At 37.5% G+C, this 16,657-nt stretch overlaps 1 protein-coding gene across 1 annotated transcript in view; it reads right to left on the bottom strand.

Moving 5' to 3' along the window:
- Positions 1-3,196: 3,196 nt before the first annotated feature.
- The window catches only part of LOC124284293 (ALX homeobox protein 1-like), a 36,474-nt gene continuing 23,013 nt past the window's right edge, over positions 3,197-16,657 (bottom strand). Inside the window, exons 3-4 of the mRNA XM_046720365.1 lie at positions 9,078-9,215; positions 3,197-4,115 (exon numbers count right to left, since the gene is read on the bottom strand). Coding sequence (XP_046576321.1) covers positions 3,804-4,115; positions 9,078-9,215 — 450 coding nt within the window. The 3' untranslated portion in view covers positions 3,197-3,803. The remainder of the gene's footprint in view (positions 4,116-9,077; positions 9,216-16,657) is intronic.

The following is a 16,657-nucleotide window of genomic DNA, read 5'->3' as shown; positions in this document are numbered from 1 at the left end:
TAAATATAATAATGCACCCGTTAGACTCACTTGGCCTTCCAAAATACACTTCCGACCTCTCTAGCAGAAGAGCTAATTTTGAATGAAAACAATCTTCAAGAAACTTCCAGTATGGATTCATGAAAATGTTGTCCGAGATGACCGTTGTGGTGGAGGCAGCACAGTAGATTAGTGGTCAAAGGGAGATAACTCATGATCAGGGAATGGTTACTTCATGACAATCACAATGTGAGGTGAGGTGAAATTGGGTTTAACGTCGTGCTTGAGAATATTTCGCTCATATGACGACGTGCATGCGTGTGTATGTGCGGCTGCTTGTACTAGCCCAGACTGAAGCTGGTTTTATAGTGCTAGCCCACTGAGATACCATGCCGCAGTGAAGCACGAATACCCCACTCAGATACAGTATACTGACTCCGAGCCGACCAGTCCTTGTACCCATTAATGCCGAGCGCCAGGCAGGGACCAACAAGTACCATATTTTAACGTCTTTTGGTATGACGCGGTCGGAGATCGAACCCGCGACCTTCCGCTCTCCGGGCGGACGCTCTAACCACTACAAATCACAATGTGAGCGATAAGGTATTGTCTATGGGTGAATGAGTCTTATGTCAGTATCCTCAACATGCATTTGTGTTTTACACGATAGATCCAAAGATATCTAAAAATGCTTTTGGTAAATTCAATTCTTTGGTACATTGTTATCCAATATCGTGTGTTGAGTGAGTGAGTATGATTTTATGCCGCTTTGAGAAATATAACAGAAATATCACGGCGTGGGGACACCAGAAATGGGCTTACAACAGTGTACCCATGAGGGGACTCGAACACGACGAGCGAAACAGCGAACGCTGTAACCACAAGGCTACCCCACCTTCCATGTCATGTGGTGATGACAGATGTTCCAAAAGTGCTGACAGGGATCGAACCCGACCTACGGACGTCTTACATCTCTCTCTCTGGTTATCCATTGGGAGTGATCGAGTGAGTATGGTTTTACGCCGCCTTTAGCCATACTCCAGCAATATCACACCAGTATTGGGCTTCACACATTGTACCCATGTGGGTTATCGAACCCGGATCTTCGGCGTGACGAGCGAACACTTTAACCACCATGCTAACACACGCACGCACGCACGCACACACACACACACACACACACACACACACACACACACACACATACACACACACACTGCCCCCTATCCACTTGAAACACATAAGACCAGGTGAAGGTTGTACAACTGTCTGTTTCTGTTCTAACCGATGGTCAAACGTACAGCCTTGTGTAATGCTGGCATCTGCGGATTAGAAGGGCGGAAGTAATTAACAAGTATTTAAACATCTGGAGGTAGTTTTCCATCGTTGCGTATTGCAGCCGTAATTACATGTGTTCAGCATTATGACACGACTAATTTTGTTTCCCGAGTTATGTCCCTTGAGGTGCCAGGTTGAACTGTTCACCGATCGTACCTGAGAGCCCTGGTACCGATCATTGACAATCATTCACTGTTAAATGTGGTTTCGTTATTTGAACATGTCTAATTTTTTGTAACGTTGTGATAATTAATGTAATGTGATGTAATATATGCAATACGTTGTTGTATTTTATGTAAAACGTTATATTATTCAATGCAAGGCGTTATTTATTTTACTGAAGATGTTTTCCTGATGATGGCATTTGCTAAATTGTCTTAAAACATAAAAGAGTGAGTGAGCGAGTGATTTTACGTCACATCGGCAATATTTCAGCCATATCGAGATGACGGAATAATATATTAAGAGCTTAGATCCCTATGACATATTGAGAGTCAGTGTACCACGTTAAGACAAGTCCTGAAAATCCGGGTTAGAATTGAACTTCAGTAACCCATGCTTGTCGTAAGAGGCTACTGACGAGATCGGGTGGTCAGGCCTGCTGACTTGGTTGACACATGTCAGCACATCTCAATTGCGAAGATCGATGCTCATGATGTTGATCACTGGATTGTCTGGTCCAGACTCGATTATTTACAGACGACCACCATATAGCTGGAATATTGCTGAGTGAGGCGTAAAACTAACTCACTCACTCATTAAGATGGTCAGTATAACATGTGAGTGCGTATAGGCCAATACGATAATAAGTGTTACACTCTGGGATAGTCAGTGTATTGATATGAGATAGTGTAAGACCTTGTGATATTCCATGTAACACGTTGTTATAGAATCTGTAACACATTATGAGACAGTATAAAACGGTGTTACAACCTAGGAACCCGTTGTAAAACCTTGTGATATTCCATGTAACACGTTGTTATAGAATCTGTAACACATTATGAGACAGTGTAAAACGGTGTTACAACCTAGGAACCCGTTGTAAAACCTTGTGATATTCCATGTAACACGTTGTTATAGAATCTGTAACACATTATGAGACAGTGTTAAAACAACCTAGGTACCCGTTGTAAAACCTTGTGATATTCCATGTAACACGTTGTTATAGAATCTGTAACACATTATGAGACAGTGTAAAACGGTGTTACAACCTAGGTACCCGTTGTAAAACCTTGTGATATTCCATGTAACACGTTGTTATAGAATCTGTAACACATTATGAGACAGTGTAAAACGGTGTTACAACCTAGGAACCCGTTGTAAAACCTTGTGATATTCCATGTAACACGTTGTTATAGAATCTGTAACACATTGTGAGACAGTGTAAAACGGTGTTACAACCTAGGAACCCGTTGTAAAACCTTGTGGTTTCCACAGCTGAACACTTTCCAAATTCTAACACATTCCGTCATTCGTTGCAACACATTATGACAGCTGCACAACGTGATATTCATAGTATCTGTACACAATTCATCAAGTTAACAATGACGTAAGTTTTCATAAAAAAAATTAAAACTGAGAACTCATTATACTTAATGAAATGATGACGCAGATTGTGATGGAAATATCCTTTTGGAAAAGCCATGTTTGTTTAATCTGGCACGTCTTAATAGAATCATCTCGCAAAGACAGACGTAACTATGTACGTTCCGTTTTAATAAAACTTATTCCAAGTTGGCATAAGTACGAGAAAGATGAAAGGCTGGAGGGAGGCTTTGTAGAATTAGAGCCCGCTTTTTACCTCTGTAGGAGGTATCTTAAGAACATGATGGATCACTGCTTAGTCTTCAATGAAAAGGAAAGGACAGTCAGTTTTTTTCAACAAATGACATTTATTTCGACAAATCAGAACCGACATTTCCCACGAGTTGGGCCAGACCTGTTCTTGGTCTTGGATACCCCTCGCAGGAATATACTTACATATCTATCACTCTGACGTCATAGCACGTGAAACAGTAATTGACCACGATCCATCTTCCATGTCAATCATTTTCCAGAAACACCGGAAGTCAATTTAGCCTCGCTCTCATATCCCCACGAACAGACGATACAATTTCTTCCTCGGAAACTTGACCCGGACTAACATGTCTAGATAATTAGACACTAACTGACCCTTTTAAAACTGACCGCTTCGTCTTGTTCAGGAGTTCACGGGGCATAAGGCAGCAGACGTAACACCCTTGACCTTCAGATTATCGTCTGCCAGCACGTGAACGTCTGATCCGCCCCGCGCCAGATTTGGCCGACATTTTGTCTGCTCCTAACTGACCAGACAGAATTAATGTTCGTCGTGGAGGGTATGAATTAACTTAACATATTATTTACAAATTTTCCAGGGTGTCCAGTTTCGGTCCGCTTGTATCCGCGGATGAAAGTCAATGAGTTTTCTTGTATGAAATCAGCGCCAGGTTGCGCCAAGATCCGGTTTATTTACCATAAGCGCTTAGAATTCCCAATGCTACACTGTGTTCCCTCGCTTTAAGTCTGAGAGCCGCAATACTGGAACTCCGACGTTCGGTGTCTAAAGTAGGGTCTAGGGTTACTGGGGCTTGAGCAGGGTTGAAGGGCATCTGGGCTTGCTGTGCTTGACACTGGGACGCCATTGCATTCTGATGAGCCAGTCCCATAAAAGAAGGGAGATTACTCTGCGGCGCCATGCAAGAGTTACCGCCCATCTGGTTCATGGTGGTCATGGGGTACTGGGGAGGTCCATTAGGCGCCCAGGGGTTGGGTTGGAACTGAAAAAATGAAAAAACAGCACCATGAGGACCGTGTTGGCATTTTGAACAATGATATAGCATGTTTCAGTTGTGTGGGTTTAACCGAGACTCGTGCAAGTGGATGATTTTCGTAACGTGTAAATGTGTATTTTGGCATTCAATTTATGCAAGGAATTTTCCCAGGAGAGTATTGATTTCTCAAAGATGCATGAGGGGGAAACCGAGCGTTTCCGAGGGAGCTGTAAATAAGTGTTTCCCCGAGAAGAATAATGGCAAACTATTGCACTTAAAATTCTCACAAGTTCGTAGTTTGTCTACTTCCCGTCGCAAACAGCGTGTTAGTTCCAGATGCAAATCCACGATACGATGCAGAGATGTGCATAAGATGAAGATCCGTTTCATGTCAGGTATTTTACGATTATTAGTTTACATCAAGACCTTTATGTACAGGTTTTTCCCCCTGCCAGAAGTCACCCAGGTACATTCAGGTGATATCCCTGCACGCCGGCTTGTCCCGGAAGGCCTACGGTCTTGCCACCCGTCGGCACACATTATAAGACCCTAACTCCTTTTTGCTCCCAATGTTTGCTCTGATATCAAATGTGCAGATAGTTTTAGTTGCTTTGTATCCATATCTTTCTGACATTTTTCTCACTGAGTCGTATTGTTGATAGAATTCTTGGTTTGTTTTTACACGGAGCCAAGGCATTGTGATCGAGCGTTTTCTAACGGTGGGGCAAAGTGTCCGCCTCACTCCTCCCCCCCTCTTCTGCCCTCACCCCACTGCCCCAGGGTCATGCTGCCATGTGGCTAGCGGATGGGGGCAGGGGTATAAGTTCTCAACAGTTCCTTTTCCCTAGCGTTGTCAAAACAATGGACTGAAAATCAAGCCGTTAGACGAATATCTAGCGATCATCGTGGCACAATCAGACTCTCTTGTGTTTCACACGGCTTTTTGATGTGGAAATCTGTTGAAATCTAGGTTACATGGCGAGGACATTTCGATTTAACATTGTAATCGAGTTTCACAACAGACCTGAGGGCTTATGTCCGTCACGACGGCAACGTGATACAGCCTTAACGTTATGGAATACGGAGGCACGTTGTACAGAAATGTACGTTATAAATGTATAACGGTGTACCACGAATTGAACACCGTCATTGTTATTTTTTACCATAACCGAACTAATAGATTTAAAATATAGCAATTTTCAAAAATCGGCACATTGCATATTTGTAAAAGCGTACCATGTACTGATTATTGTGATTGAATTTTGTTGTTACAATAACGGACCTAATCGATTGATAATATAGCAGTGTATAAAACATAGCCCTTCCCAGCGTCCTTGACAGTCTATTTTTGTGAAGGAGGGTCTATTAGATAAAGAAGGCCCTCCTTTGGTCGGGGGAAATATTTGAAAAACATAAACTTAACTTGGTTTGAACTTCGTCTTAGCAATCATGCTCTTTCTCGTTTTCGTTTCAACATTTGTTGATTTTTCATTGTTTTAGTTTTTGGGACTGGCTGTGTTTGTTCAGGACTGGTCTGGGTACAATGAGTGAAGCCCATTTCTGGTGTCCCCCTCCGTGATATTGCTGGAATATTGCTAAAAGCGGCGTAAAACCAAACTCAGTCAGTCAGTCAGTCAGGACTGGTCACTTTTTTTGACAGCCAGTCCTTGGACAGATCACATTTCAAAACTATTTTCTACACTGAATATAGCAATTTTTAAAAAGCCCGGCACATAATATATTGCTATAAGTATACAACGCATTGACTTCCTTCACTGATTATTGTTGTTACAATATTATCGACTTAATCGATTTAATAATATAGCATGTTTTTTTAATCGGCACGTTGTATATTTTAAAAGCGTACCATGTACTGATTATTGTTAATGCGTTTTGTTTTTACATAATCGCTTTGATAATATAGTAATTGTTAGTAAGGCATGATATTATAACGTTAAACCACGTATTCACTCCCGTCTCTGAGTATTGTTATTACTATCATGGACCTAATCGATATAATAATATATATAACATAACAATTTCATAAACACAAAACAAACACAATTTAGCAAATAAACAATATCAGTCAGTCATGTATCATATTTTAAGGCAATGTAACCCATTGTATTCACCAATATTTGCAAATGCATTCTATTCACATTTATCTCAAAATGTTTATTCTCAGTGTGGTATTATTCACAGTTATAATTAAAACGTATTATGATATATACTGGAATTTTCTTGTTTTGTCCGTTTGAGATGTGTATGGTGTCTGACCTAATCCTTTATTATATTGCTAAGTGCATCTTTAAACTACATACAAACACGCTTTGTCCATTTAGAAACGCACGACGCATTTTGGTTCCTGTATATTTTTAGCCAGCCGTGTTTAATTTTGGGATACTACGCCACCTTAATGTTAATTCGATAATGTTTTTTACAATATATGTAATAACGCAGTTAATTATCGAAACACCTGTTTCTTAAGGGTTTAAGTGAAATGCATTATTGTTGACCTTAAACTTCGTTTTTCGTTTTGGAATTAACAAACGAACTGAAAATGTGGCTCCGTGTTTATAATGACTATAATCATCAAAGACTTTGAAGGGTTTAATTAAAGCTATAATGTTGATATTTACATGAGTAGCTCATAAGCACCGACCAACCTATGAGCCTAGGAAATCCACACAATTAGGAGTGAGCATTGTAAGCAGTAATGTATTATATTTCAATATCAAAATATACTCATATTAATATTTTGGAATGTACAATCGTATCTGTACACGTGAATACTGTCAAGGTATATTTCAAACATTTATATAAATGTAAATAGATCTGCATAATGATCTTCCGTGGCTTCATTCAGGAGATGCGTCGTCCTTTCGCGGGATATTTGTTTAGCCGTCTTTTTCGAAAACCACTGATCGTAAAACATTACATTCAGTAAATACTAAAAGATCAGCCGTGGAATCTGTCCGAAATGCCAATACATTTATCATAATGATGGCCCGCAGGGAATGCACACAGATTTCGCGCAGGCGCTGTCGATTGGTTGTATATTTCATTGCAAGTGCTTCAAATTAGTGGCCATACACAAACACCCGGTATCTGGATTGCATTGGGAGGTGGAGCGGTAATCGCCAGGGGATGATTGACATATTGTGCTTATTTCTGCCAATTAAATTGTCATATTTCATTTAATATGAAATTGATTATTATTCTTCGCTACGGGGAGTATAAACAGTATACATTTGATGTTGTTTGCTTTCATTTGAACATAAGTGGCGTGAAATTGACTATACAAGTGCTTCAAGTCCTATCGGGAGACAGGTGCGCGGTGTGTGTATTTCGTGAACAGAATTGGCGGTTTGTGTCTTGATACGGGTTAAGTCACGATCCACGTGCGATAGTGTATATTATGACTGCAATGTGAAAAATGCTTCAACATTAAGCGATGGCAGACTTTCCACATTTCCACAACCATGTTCCGTACACATGAGGTTATTGCCAACACGACGTTGTGTAGGTAATTGAACACTTATATTCTATATCGCGCAGTTCGATACTATTCAACGTCTCCTTAGTGTATGCAGTTTTCAGATTCTTGAGAAGTTTGCATGAATTTTGTATGCTCCATGACATGAAATGTCACTTTTTGATACTGGTTCATAAACATACACTTATGATGGGTTTACTATCGTACAAAACGGACTCTACTTTAGCAGAGGAACATGAAGTAAACGTTGTTGTCGCATATAATTAATTAAATAAAAGCAATGATATTGCTGGCGGCGATGACACGTTTTCGATCTGGATTCTTAACTGTCAGCTAAAAGAATATATAAGTTCATGAAAAAAAATGTCGATGGTGATATTTTATATAGTTAACATGTTTGTATACTTGAACCTTTGGTTTGCAGTGTTTTGGCGACAAATTTCAACTTCATAACGTATTGATAACAGTAACTTTTGAGTAAGATCCAGTTTAAGTCGTTACACTATTTTGCCCAGCGGTTTAATCTATTCCTACCTGTTTCAAACGGATATCTAATTATGTGGAATCTAATTTTGTCTTAATAGCTTTGTGTCTCCATATAATTTTACAATAACACTATTACATATCGGTGCTTTCTTTGTTCGGAACTTAAATATGCATATCCAGTTCAGAACCCAGGGAGTTATTGTCATCAATTTCTTTTTGTGTAAAATACTGTTGTTTGCACATTTTTGTTTTCGATTTTTGTGATTGAATGACATATATTTACAACATACTAATAACTTTTTGGCTAGTAGAAAATACGTGTTTTTTCTTATTCCGGTCTTTCAAGAAGGATCGAAACTGTAGTATATGTAAGTAGGAATCTCTGCTTTGAAGCAGGTAGTCGCAACATCTTCAAAATATCACCACTGCAACTTTACATATAAGTCACTGATTCTATCGAGTCAATGCCGTTGTGATTGTTAAACGTCATTGTTGCCGTACGAGTCAATGAATTGAAAGAATGTTGTTTTACGGCGCATTAACAGTGACTGAAATCGGTTTCGACTACACACCTGAGGAATCAAACGTGAGTATCTGAGGTAAAGCATTAAAAACCGGATTTCCTGTATATTATATGTTCTGTTCATTCCTTAGGATCTTTACACCGCCCAGTCGGTACCCTGCTACCGTAACACCCGCAAACCCTTTCATGTGGCGTGGACCATACCATTGTTCCGAATATATACAGTTTTGAAAAGACCTTAGTTTGTCAGAGGGCAAATCCGTCACAAAACGCAAACGGAAGTCACGCCAGATTTGTCAACGACACGTCACGCTTCCGGTTTTACTCCAGCAAAGACTTTTCTTCAACAAAAGATGGCCACCTCTTTCTTTTTCAACCAATCAGTATTTCAGATCTGGACATGTGACTAACGGAGGTAATGACAGTATCCAATGAGAGTTAAGTTTCCTACCATGTGACCTACCTGAGTGTAGGTGTCGTGCCTGGGTGTGAGGGGCATGTCGTAACCATGTGTAGCTGCCGTCGCCATCGCCCGCATAGTTTGCAACTGACCGAACCTCTCTCGCTTCCGCCATTTGGCTCGCCTGTTTTGGAACCACACCTACAAAACGAAATTATTAAGAAATGATTTAGAAAATAAAAGCAACAAAAACATCCAAAAATCCTAAAAACTGTGCATTTAAATCATCTTGTCATATGAACGCAAAATTATAATTTTGATTTTCTGAAAGATAAACACGCAACACCCATGTCGACAAAAAAAAAAACGGTTTTACGGGCTATTAGACATAAATCACAGATATCGTTTCCGTAAATCGTAAATATATAGCGCCAACGCCACCGAATACACAGTCTCGAGTATCCGACGGAATATATTCCAGCGGGCGTAAAATGCAAAGTAGCTTTGAAATTTAATACTAAACGCAAAGTCTCATGCAAAATTCCAACTATATCACAAGCACATGTCCATGAATCACAGTCAAACAGTGATGATCCCTGGTGTAACATAATGTGTACACGTTTAGTTTGAGTTGGTAAGGGATTTGTTTTGTCGTTAATGATATACACGGAAACAACCGATTCACTTTCGATACAATAAAAACTTCAATATAAAGTAAACATCTTGGTTTCCAGAGTGAAACGACTTGTCATTATTGTGATGGCGAAATGACAAAAACATTTCCATGATCGAAAAACAAATCGATTTTATTTAGATACCTATTTAAAGATTTTCTTGGCCGAAAATCAAATCGGTATTATATAAATATAATTTTTCATAGTATTTAATAGTAAATGCTGACAAAAGTATGAAAATAATATGCTTTGGATAACATACACATTCATCATTATTTATCTCTCCTTTTAAAACATTTCCTGTTTCCGTAAACGCTAATGAAAACATCAGTAAGTAAATGTTAATTTATAATGGTACGAGCAAATCTATTGTAAAATTCCGATTATATATCATAAACATGTGTCCATGAACCACCCACTTGATTACATATATATCATTTTTATGATTATCTATTACTCGAAAATGTATTAATGAAAAACATAAATTCATATCTAATAAATTTGAGTCATTGTCTCTTCAAACAACTTTTCACTTAACAAATCATGTGCAACTGTAGGTGTATGCTTTAGCATATTGTCATAAACGTACATAGATGTAGTTAGATATTTAGTTTACTCAGATAAATATAATTCATCTATTTTCTTTCAGATTTTTACGATAAATCATAAATATGCATAACGTCCTAGATATTACAGTTTATTTTTATAAAGATACTCAACTGAAGTTTTAAGAACTTATTAGAATAAGTCATTGTGATACTAGTATTTGAAACACCCGTTACAGGACAAACTTCGTCAATATATAACATGCATATTTAAGTACCCGGCGCAAAATCTTGTTGTAAAGACTAGTGCTGTTTTCCTTATATACTTGGAGAGATATATATCTGTCTAGACAGTTCCCAATTCCTAGCATACCAGACATGTTAGATCCATAAGAGCAGTCAACAGGCTATAGCCTATTACAGTGCTTATCAACACTTGTGGTCAATTGACCTGAGGTCAGTAACCCATTTGATTTGTCCACCCTGCGAACATAGGGTTCCAACTCAGACGGAGCTTTCTTCAATTGTGATTTAAGAAATTAAGTTAAATCACATGCAACAGTTCGTGAAACTTGCAAATTTTAGATAACGTAACTTCATAGAAGAGTTGAAGAGAGGATATGTGAAGTATATTTCTTGTATTCCCTTGAACGACTTTGTTAAAAGCGGACGTAAAACCATACTCACTCGCTCACTCTAGAGTGGGAAGTTTAACTAACAGTGGACAGGTTTTACTGCTGTGCTACGGAATAACTAATATATTATTCAGTGAAATATAAATACGAAAGTATTCAGACAAATTTAACGGTCAGTCGGGTACCCAGTTTTCCCAAACTGACCATGTCTGTGAGACGTTGTTAACGTACTGAAGCATACACAGGATAGATAGAGCCAACATAAGCAGGTGGTGTTTCCCTCTAGCTGTAGTATGTACAAGTAATGACCATGAAACACTTTATCACTTTATCACTTAACTTCATCATTGTTCAAATGTACCTTTAACAGCCGACCCAGATCAGGATCTTACCGTATTCCTGCATTAAATTATCATAAATATTGTATATACAGAGTTTAAAAGAATGGACATCTAATTAAAGTTTGATTTATTACACCTGTTTATAAGATTATGGCAGTATGAGTTTAGAAGCCAATGGAAATACGTTATACGAGGAGGTTTCATGGATGGTTATAAAGACATGATATTTTGTCCACAAAACTTCAGTCGTGATTGTAACGACGTTTCGGGACCACATCCTGTCCCTTAACAAGGTGCGTGTATGTCTATGTCCATTCATTCACCTGACAATAAGTTGCCCGAAACGTCCTTGCAGCAACCTAGAGGTTCTGGTGTTTATAGATGTCATATCTTCATGTTCTCCAACTTCTTAATGCCTATCGATTAGAATTATTTATTTTGCGACTGATTTGTATGCGTCCAAATATTTATAAATTAGGGAATACGTTGCATTGTATGGTATTTATCCATGTAGTAATTGCGAAGAAAGTACACACATTTAACACAACTTGTTAAAAATGTACTAGCTTATTGAATGCGCAAGGTGTTAATGAATATCGACTTCCCTGTGAGGTTAACGCGTGTGTTGCCTACTGTTGCTATATGTGTCACATATGAATAGTAGCAACGGTTACTTAACTTACTAAAGTTTATGATGAAACCATATGCTGTATATCGTCACCTGATTTTTGTGATTAGACATTAGTCCAAACTATTATCAACAGTACCAGTTCTTATGATTGTGTGTTGATTATGGTTTTATCATTATCATGGCAGGGTACACCAGAACTGCACATGTCATACCTAGTCTCTGACCACTAAGCCACCCAATTCTTTTTGAAGTAGTGTCCCAAACAATCAAATGTACATTAATTATTAATGCATCCATGTATTAGTTACGATAATGTGAAGCCCATTTCTGGTGACCCCGCCGTGATGTTGCTGGAATATTGCTAAAAGCGGGGTAAAGCCAAACTCAATCAGTCAGTCAGTCAGTTAGTCATTTACTATAAATTTGACCATTTTATTGAAGGCCAATCGTTTCATTAAATTCTGCTTACATGGATTTTATTCTACTCTTGACATAGTACAACTAAACGTAAAAAGAAAGTCTTTTCCAGGATATGAAACATTTTAAACTAGTAAACCCATTCAGGCCTGCAACGTCTTCAGTTTCCCGTTATGTACAAGCCACACACAAGACATTAACAAAGGGGGCTTGTACGTACATACAGCAGTATCAAGGGCCATCCAGTAACATCTCTTTTCCATGTCGTGCTATTAACAAGCTATCTACATGCTATAGACATCAGTAACCTATATCATTGTCTACTCTTACCCGGGTTATCTGTGGTGTAGTACACGCGATAAAAGGCTATATACACGTGAAACTGATTTCCCTCCTCAGGTATCAAATTAACACGATAATTGACAGCTAACCAGCCGTTTGTTTTCTTTTAAAATAAATGCGCTTATGCTATTTATTTGCTTTGCACGTGTCCCGTCTAATTCCGTAACGCAGAGAGGTGCTAACGGGCCGACTTTGCGTTGTCTTCCGTTTAAAAGGTCACCATTACATGTGCGGACTGTGTAGTGTATATGGAAGGGTGTAAAGCACGTGGCCAGCGTTTATAACATTTAATTCCTGCGGTGGATAGATAGTCGGTCTATGCTGTAGGGGTGGGACGTGGATACGGGGGAAGGGGAATGCCTGGAGAACCAATCTCGAGTATAAGATGCTCTTAACCAACCATTTATCAATATCTTGCTGATTATTACGACAGAATACATGCATTATTTATATGTTACGGGTTATAGAGAGCGTACTTTGTATATATTCTTCTTAAAACAACCTAATTCGTTATTTTAATTAAACCACCTTTCTGTATGACTAGATTGTTGATGTATATGTATATGTGTACATATTATATTAGACTAACGCTTATTCTCTGAATATATATATACTCATGCCAATAATGGTTGTCACCCCTTCAAATTCTTTTATTGGAGGGGTGTGGTGTGTGGGGGTTGGGGTGGGAGGGGGTGACAACCATTATTGGCATGAGTATATATTGGGTGGCTCACTTTTTATTCTTTTATACTCTGTACATATGTATTTTATGTAAAAATTGAGGTTAGACTGTCTGTCTGTATAATTTTGATAGTAACACATAACCCCATTAAACTGAAAAGGAGCCCCAGTGAGAAATCATGAACCTGGGGAAATCTAGACTTGCTTCATTTATAACTTTAGCATTGCACGGAGGACTTGACAGTGGGAAAATAGACTCAGGGACTGTGAGACAGATTAATATTATACCTAACGCCATTAAATAGTCGATCTCGAATATCTACTGGCGTAGATTCGATTGGGCGTAAAAGACAAAATAGTGATTAACATCTTACAAATGGATTACTGAAAATCACCGGGTGTCGCGAAAAGCACCCTTCGGTCACACAATTATATATAATATATTTCACTTCTCGGTTTACTTTGAGGTGTAAAAAACACATTACACCTGAAAAATAACGCAGTCAGTGATTTATATTCATCCCCAATTGTAATCATTGGTTAAAAGCGAAAAATTTAATTTACGACAAATTTATAGTGTTATACCTCGGAAACATCCCAATAAAAAACCCTAAATATATTGCTTGAATCTACTAAAAGTACGTTATCTTCTCTTTAATAATTACATGTAATTTTCATCGATGAACATATGGCATAATTGATGTTTTCATGAGTTTATGATTTTTCTATATAAACTATAATTATATATTTTCATACATCTTTTATATATATACAATATATATAATATTTATATATACGTTTTTCACGTAGTCTGCATTGCTAAATATTTGTACATGTATTTACAAATATTTATTAATTCAGACTAGATGAAAAATAGCTATTTGGCTATATGTCCTTCTTGTTACTCAGAAATTTAGGACAATCATTATTCTGTAAAGTGCTCACAAAGGAGTGAGTGAATGAGTTACGAGTATGCATCAAATCGTCATCTGCATACATAATTATATCAGCCAATGACACAAGGTGTTTACATTCAAATATAGATTAGTACCTAATCTTTATAGAGAACATTCTCATACAGAAACCGTCAAATAACTAAGAAATCTTGAAATATCTATCAACCTTGGTTAATATTTCCAGCATAACAGACAAAAAACATAAAATGAAACACGTGTGAAGAATCTTTCATAATTATGCATTTTAGGCTAATAAATAGATAAAGACATGGATGGTACATATTAACCAGTTTCGATTATCCAGACATTCCATTGAGCGTTAAAAGCAAACTAGCAATGAAACGGAAAAGGATCACTGACAATCACTGATGATATCAGGAGGTAGCGGAAAGAGTTATCATTTCTTGCAGGTAGCACTGCCATTGACACCATCGATATATAAGTGTAAGTAGTGCCACTAAAACTCCCTTGGCCAGAGGAGCTGTTGAAACATTTATACGTGTTTTAGTCGTCTTTTTGGTCAGAGACACGTGTCAAATTATCGATTAACTTTTCAAATGTTACTTAACATATAAAAATTAATAAACTTAAAAATCCTCTTATTCTCACACTTGGGATCGCATGGTGAGATCTCAAGGGTCCAGAGTACCGATATGATGTGGACATGTCAGTGTTGTAATGCATGACCTTTGCATTGATATAGATGCAAGCATATGATCGAGAAAACAACAGACCAAATATCACAAAGGCGTTCATCTTGAAACATGGTCCCTCTTTTATACTACTCATAATAATCATATTCATAATAACCATAATAATGTATAATAATAATAATAATAATGTTTCACTTTTTTATGAAACGCCTGTGGCAGAGAATGATAAAATAACCAGGCTCGATAATCTGCCAAAAAAAAGACAAAACATGGATGAACACCATATGAATGTAAATATCATTGAAAAACGGCGATGACACCCGGTATTAGCTACACCATTTACATGACGATTCATATGACATGAATAACATAACACCTAATGTGACTTCTAATGTGTAAAATGTTCTTAAACAATTAAATCGAGAAATGTGATTAGTGACGATGCTCCTTAAGTGCATTAATGAAACATTCCAGTAGTTAAAGTTGAAATTAAAATTTATCCATAGATTAACATCTTCGAATGAGGTTACAACGTTGTGGCAAAATAAAACGAATTTTCTTGCGGTGTAAATACGTATCTTCATGCATCAATGAGTACAGTTCACGCGGGTACAAGAAAGAAATTGAAAACAACTTTATGACAGAAAAACGTAAATTTGACGAAACGTGAAGTGTTACTTGATGTGAGATTTTAACACTTTGGTGGTCCTAACGTAATTATATTTTGAGATATTTCAGTCGGATTATCTCCCTAATCTGATCTGTCTTAGCACATGTGACAACATATCAGCCAGGGGGGTCTGAGTGGCAGCTATGTACATACATGAAATTTACATCCACTAACCACGTGTAGGTTTCAACAAAAACTGGAAAATTTAGCCCGAAAGCGGAACAAGATTATCAAATTTCGTCCCTATCTACCCCCTTGGCAGACGCGTGGATGGCCCTTTCTGTCACGCGCACTACAGGACGCCCTGGTCAGTCTATTAACAGTTTGATTTGTCCGATAAGTGAAATCCACAACTGAAATGAACACCGAGATGTTTATAAACCGGAGTGGTAAAGATACGGAAAATCAATTACGTGTTAATTTCCCCAACCGATCTTTTTTATGATAAGAGTTTGAATGAGACAGTGTCGTTAATTGAAATGAAGGGATATTCTTCCCAGAAGATGTAACAAGACCTAATTAAATGTAAATACCGACAAACAGATATGGGGAAAATAAAACGGAAACGATTAAACGGTGTGAAAATAGTAAATGCGACAAAAATAACATGGCAGTATTTTGTAAACAGAATAGTCAATTAAAAGGATGAAATACTTCATGAATTGGAGAAGATTACGATGATAAAATATGTATTTGAAAATTCAAATGAATATGATAAAATTGTAAGATATATTTGAAGTATTGTATTGTGTAACAAATTAAAACATAATTAAACCAAGATGGGAATTCAAAATTTAAATGCCTGTTAGATTCGGTTACAAAATTTAAAATATCATAATTCTCATTTATTTTCGTGACAGACTTTGAAACTGATAAGGTTGCTTGTGTCTCCATTCGAAATGTTTTAATGAAGACCAGATGATCTCCAAATTCTTGCAAGCATTTAGAAGGTTTTTGTATGCATAGTTATTACATACCATCCCTCGTTCTATGAATCATTACAATACAATTCTGCAAAGTGCAGAAATAAAGTAAAGTGTTCATTTCACTTTACACGTGTTTGAAAGCTATGTTGAGTACTGAAATGCGCAAAACTGT

This window comes from Haliotis rubra, unplaced genomic scaffold (assembly GCF_003918875.1).
Source record: "Haliotis rubra isolate DU_JTF1 unplaced genomic scaffold, ASM391887v1 Scf333, whole genome shotgun sequence".
Taxonomy (NCBI): Eukaryota; Metazoa; Mollusca; class Gastropoda; order Lepetellida; family Haliotidae; genus Haliotis; species Haliotis rubra.
Note: the sequence above shows the minus strand (reverse complement) of the source record. Positions and strands in the feature narration are given on the sequence as shown.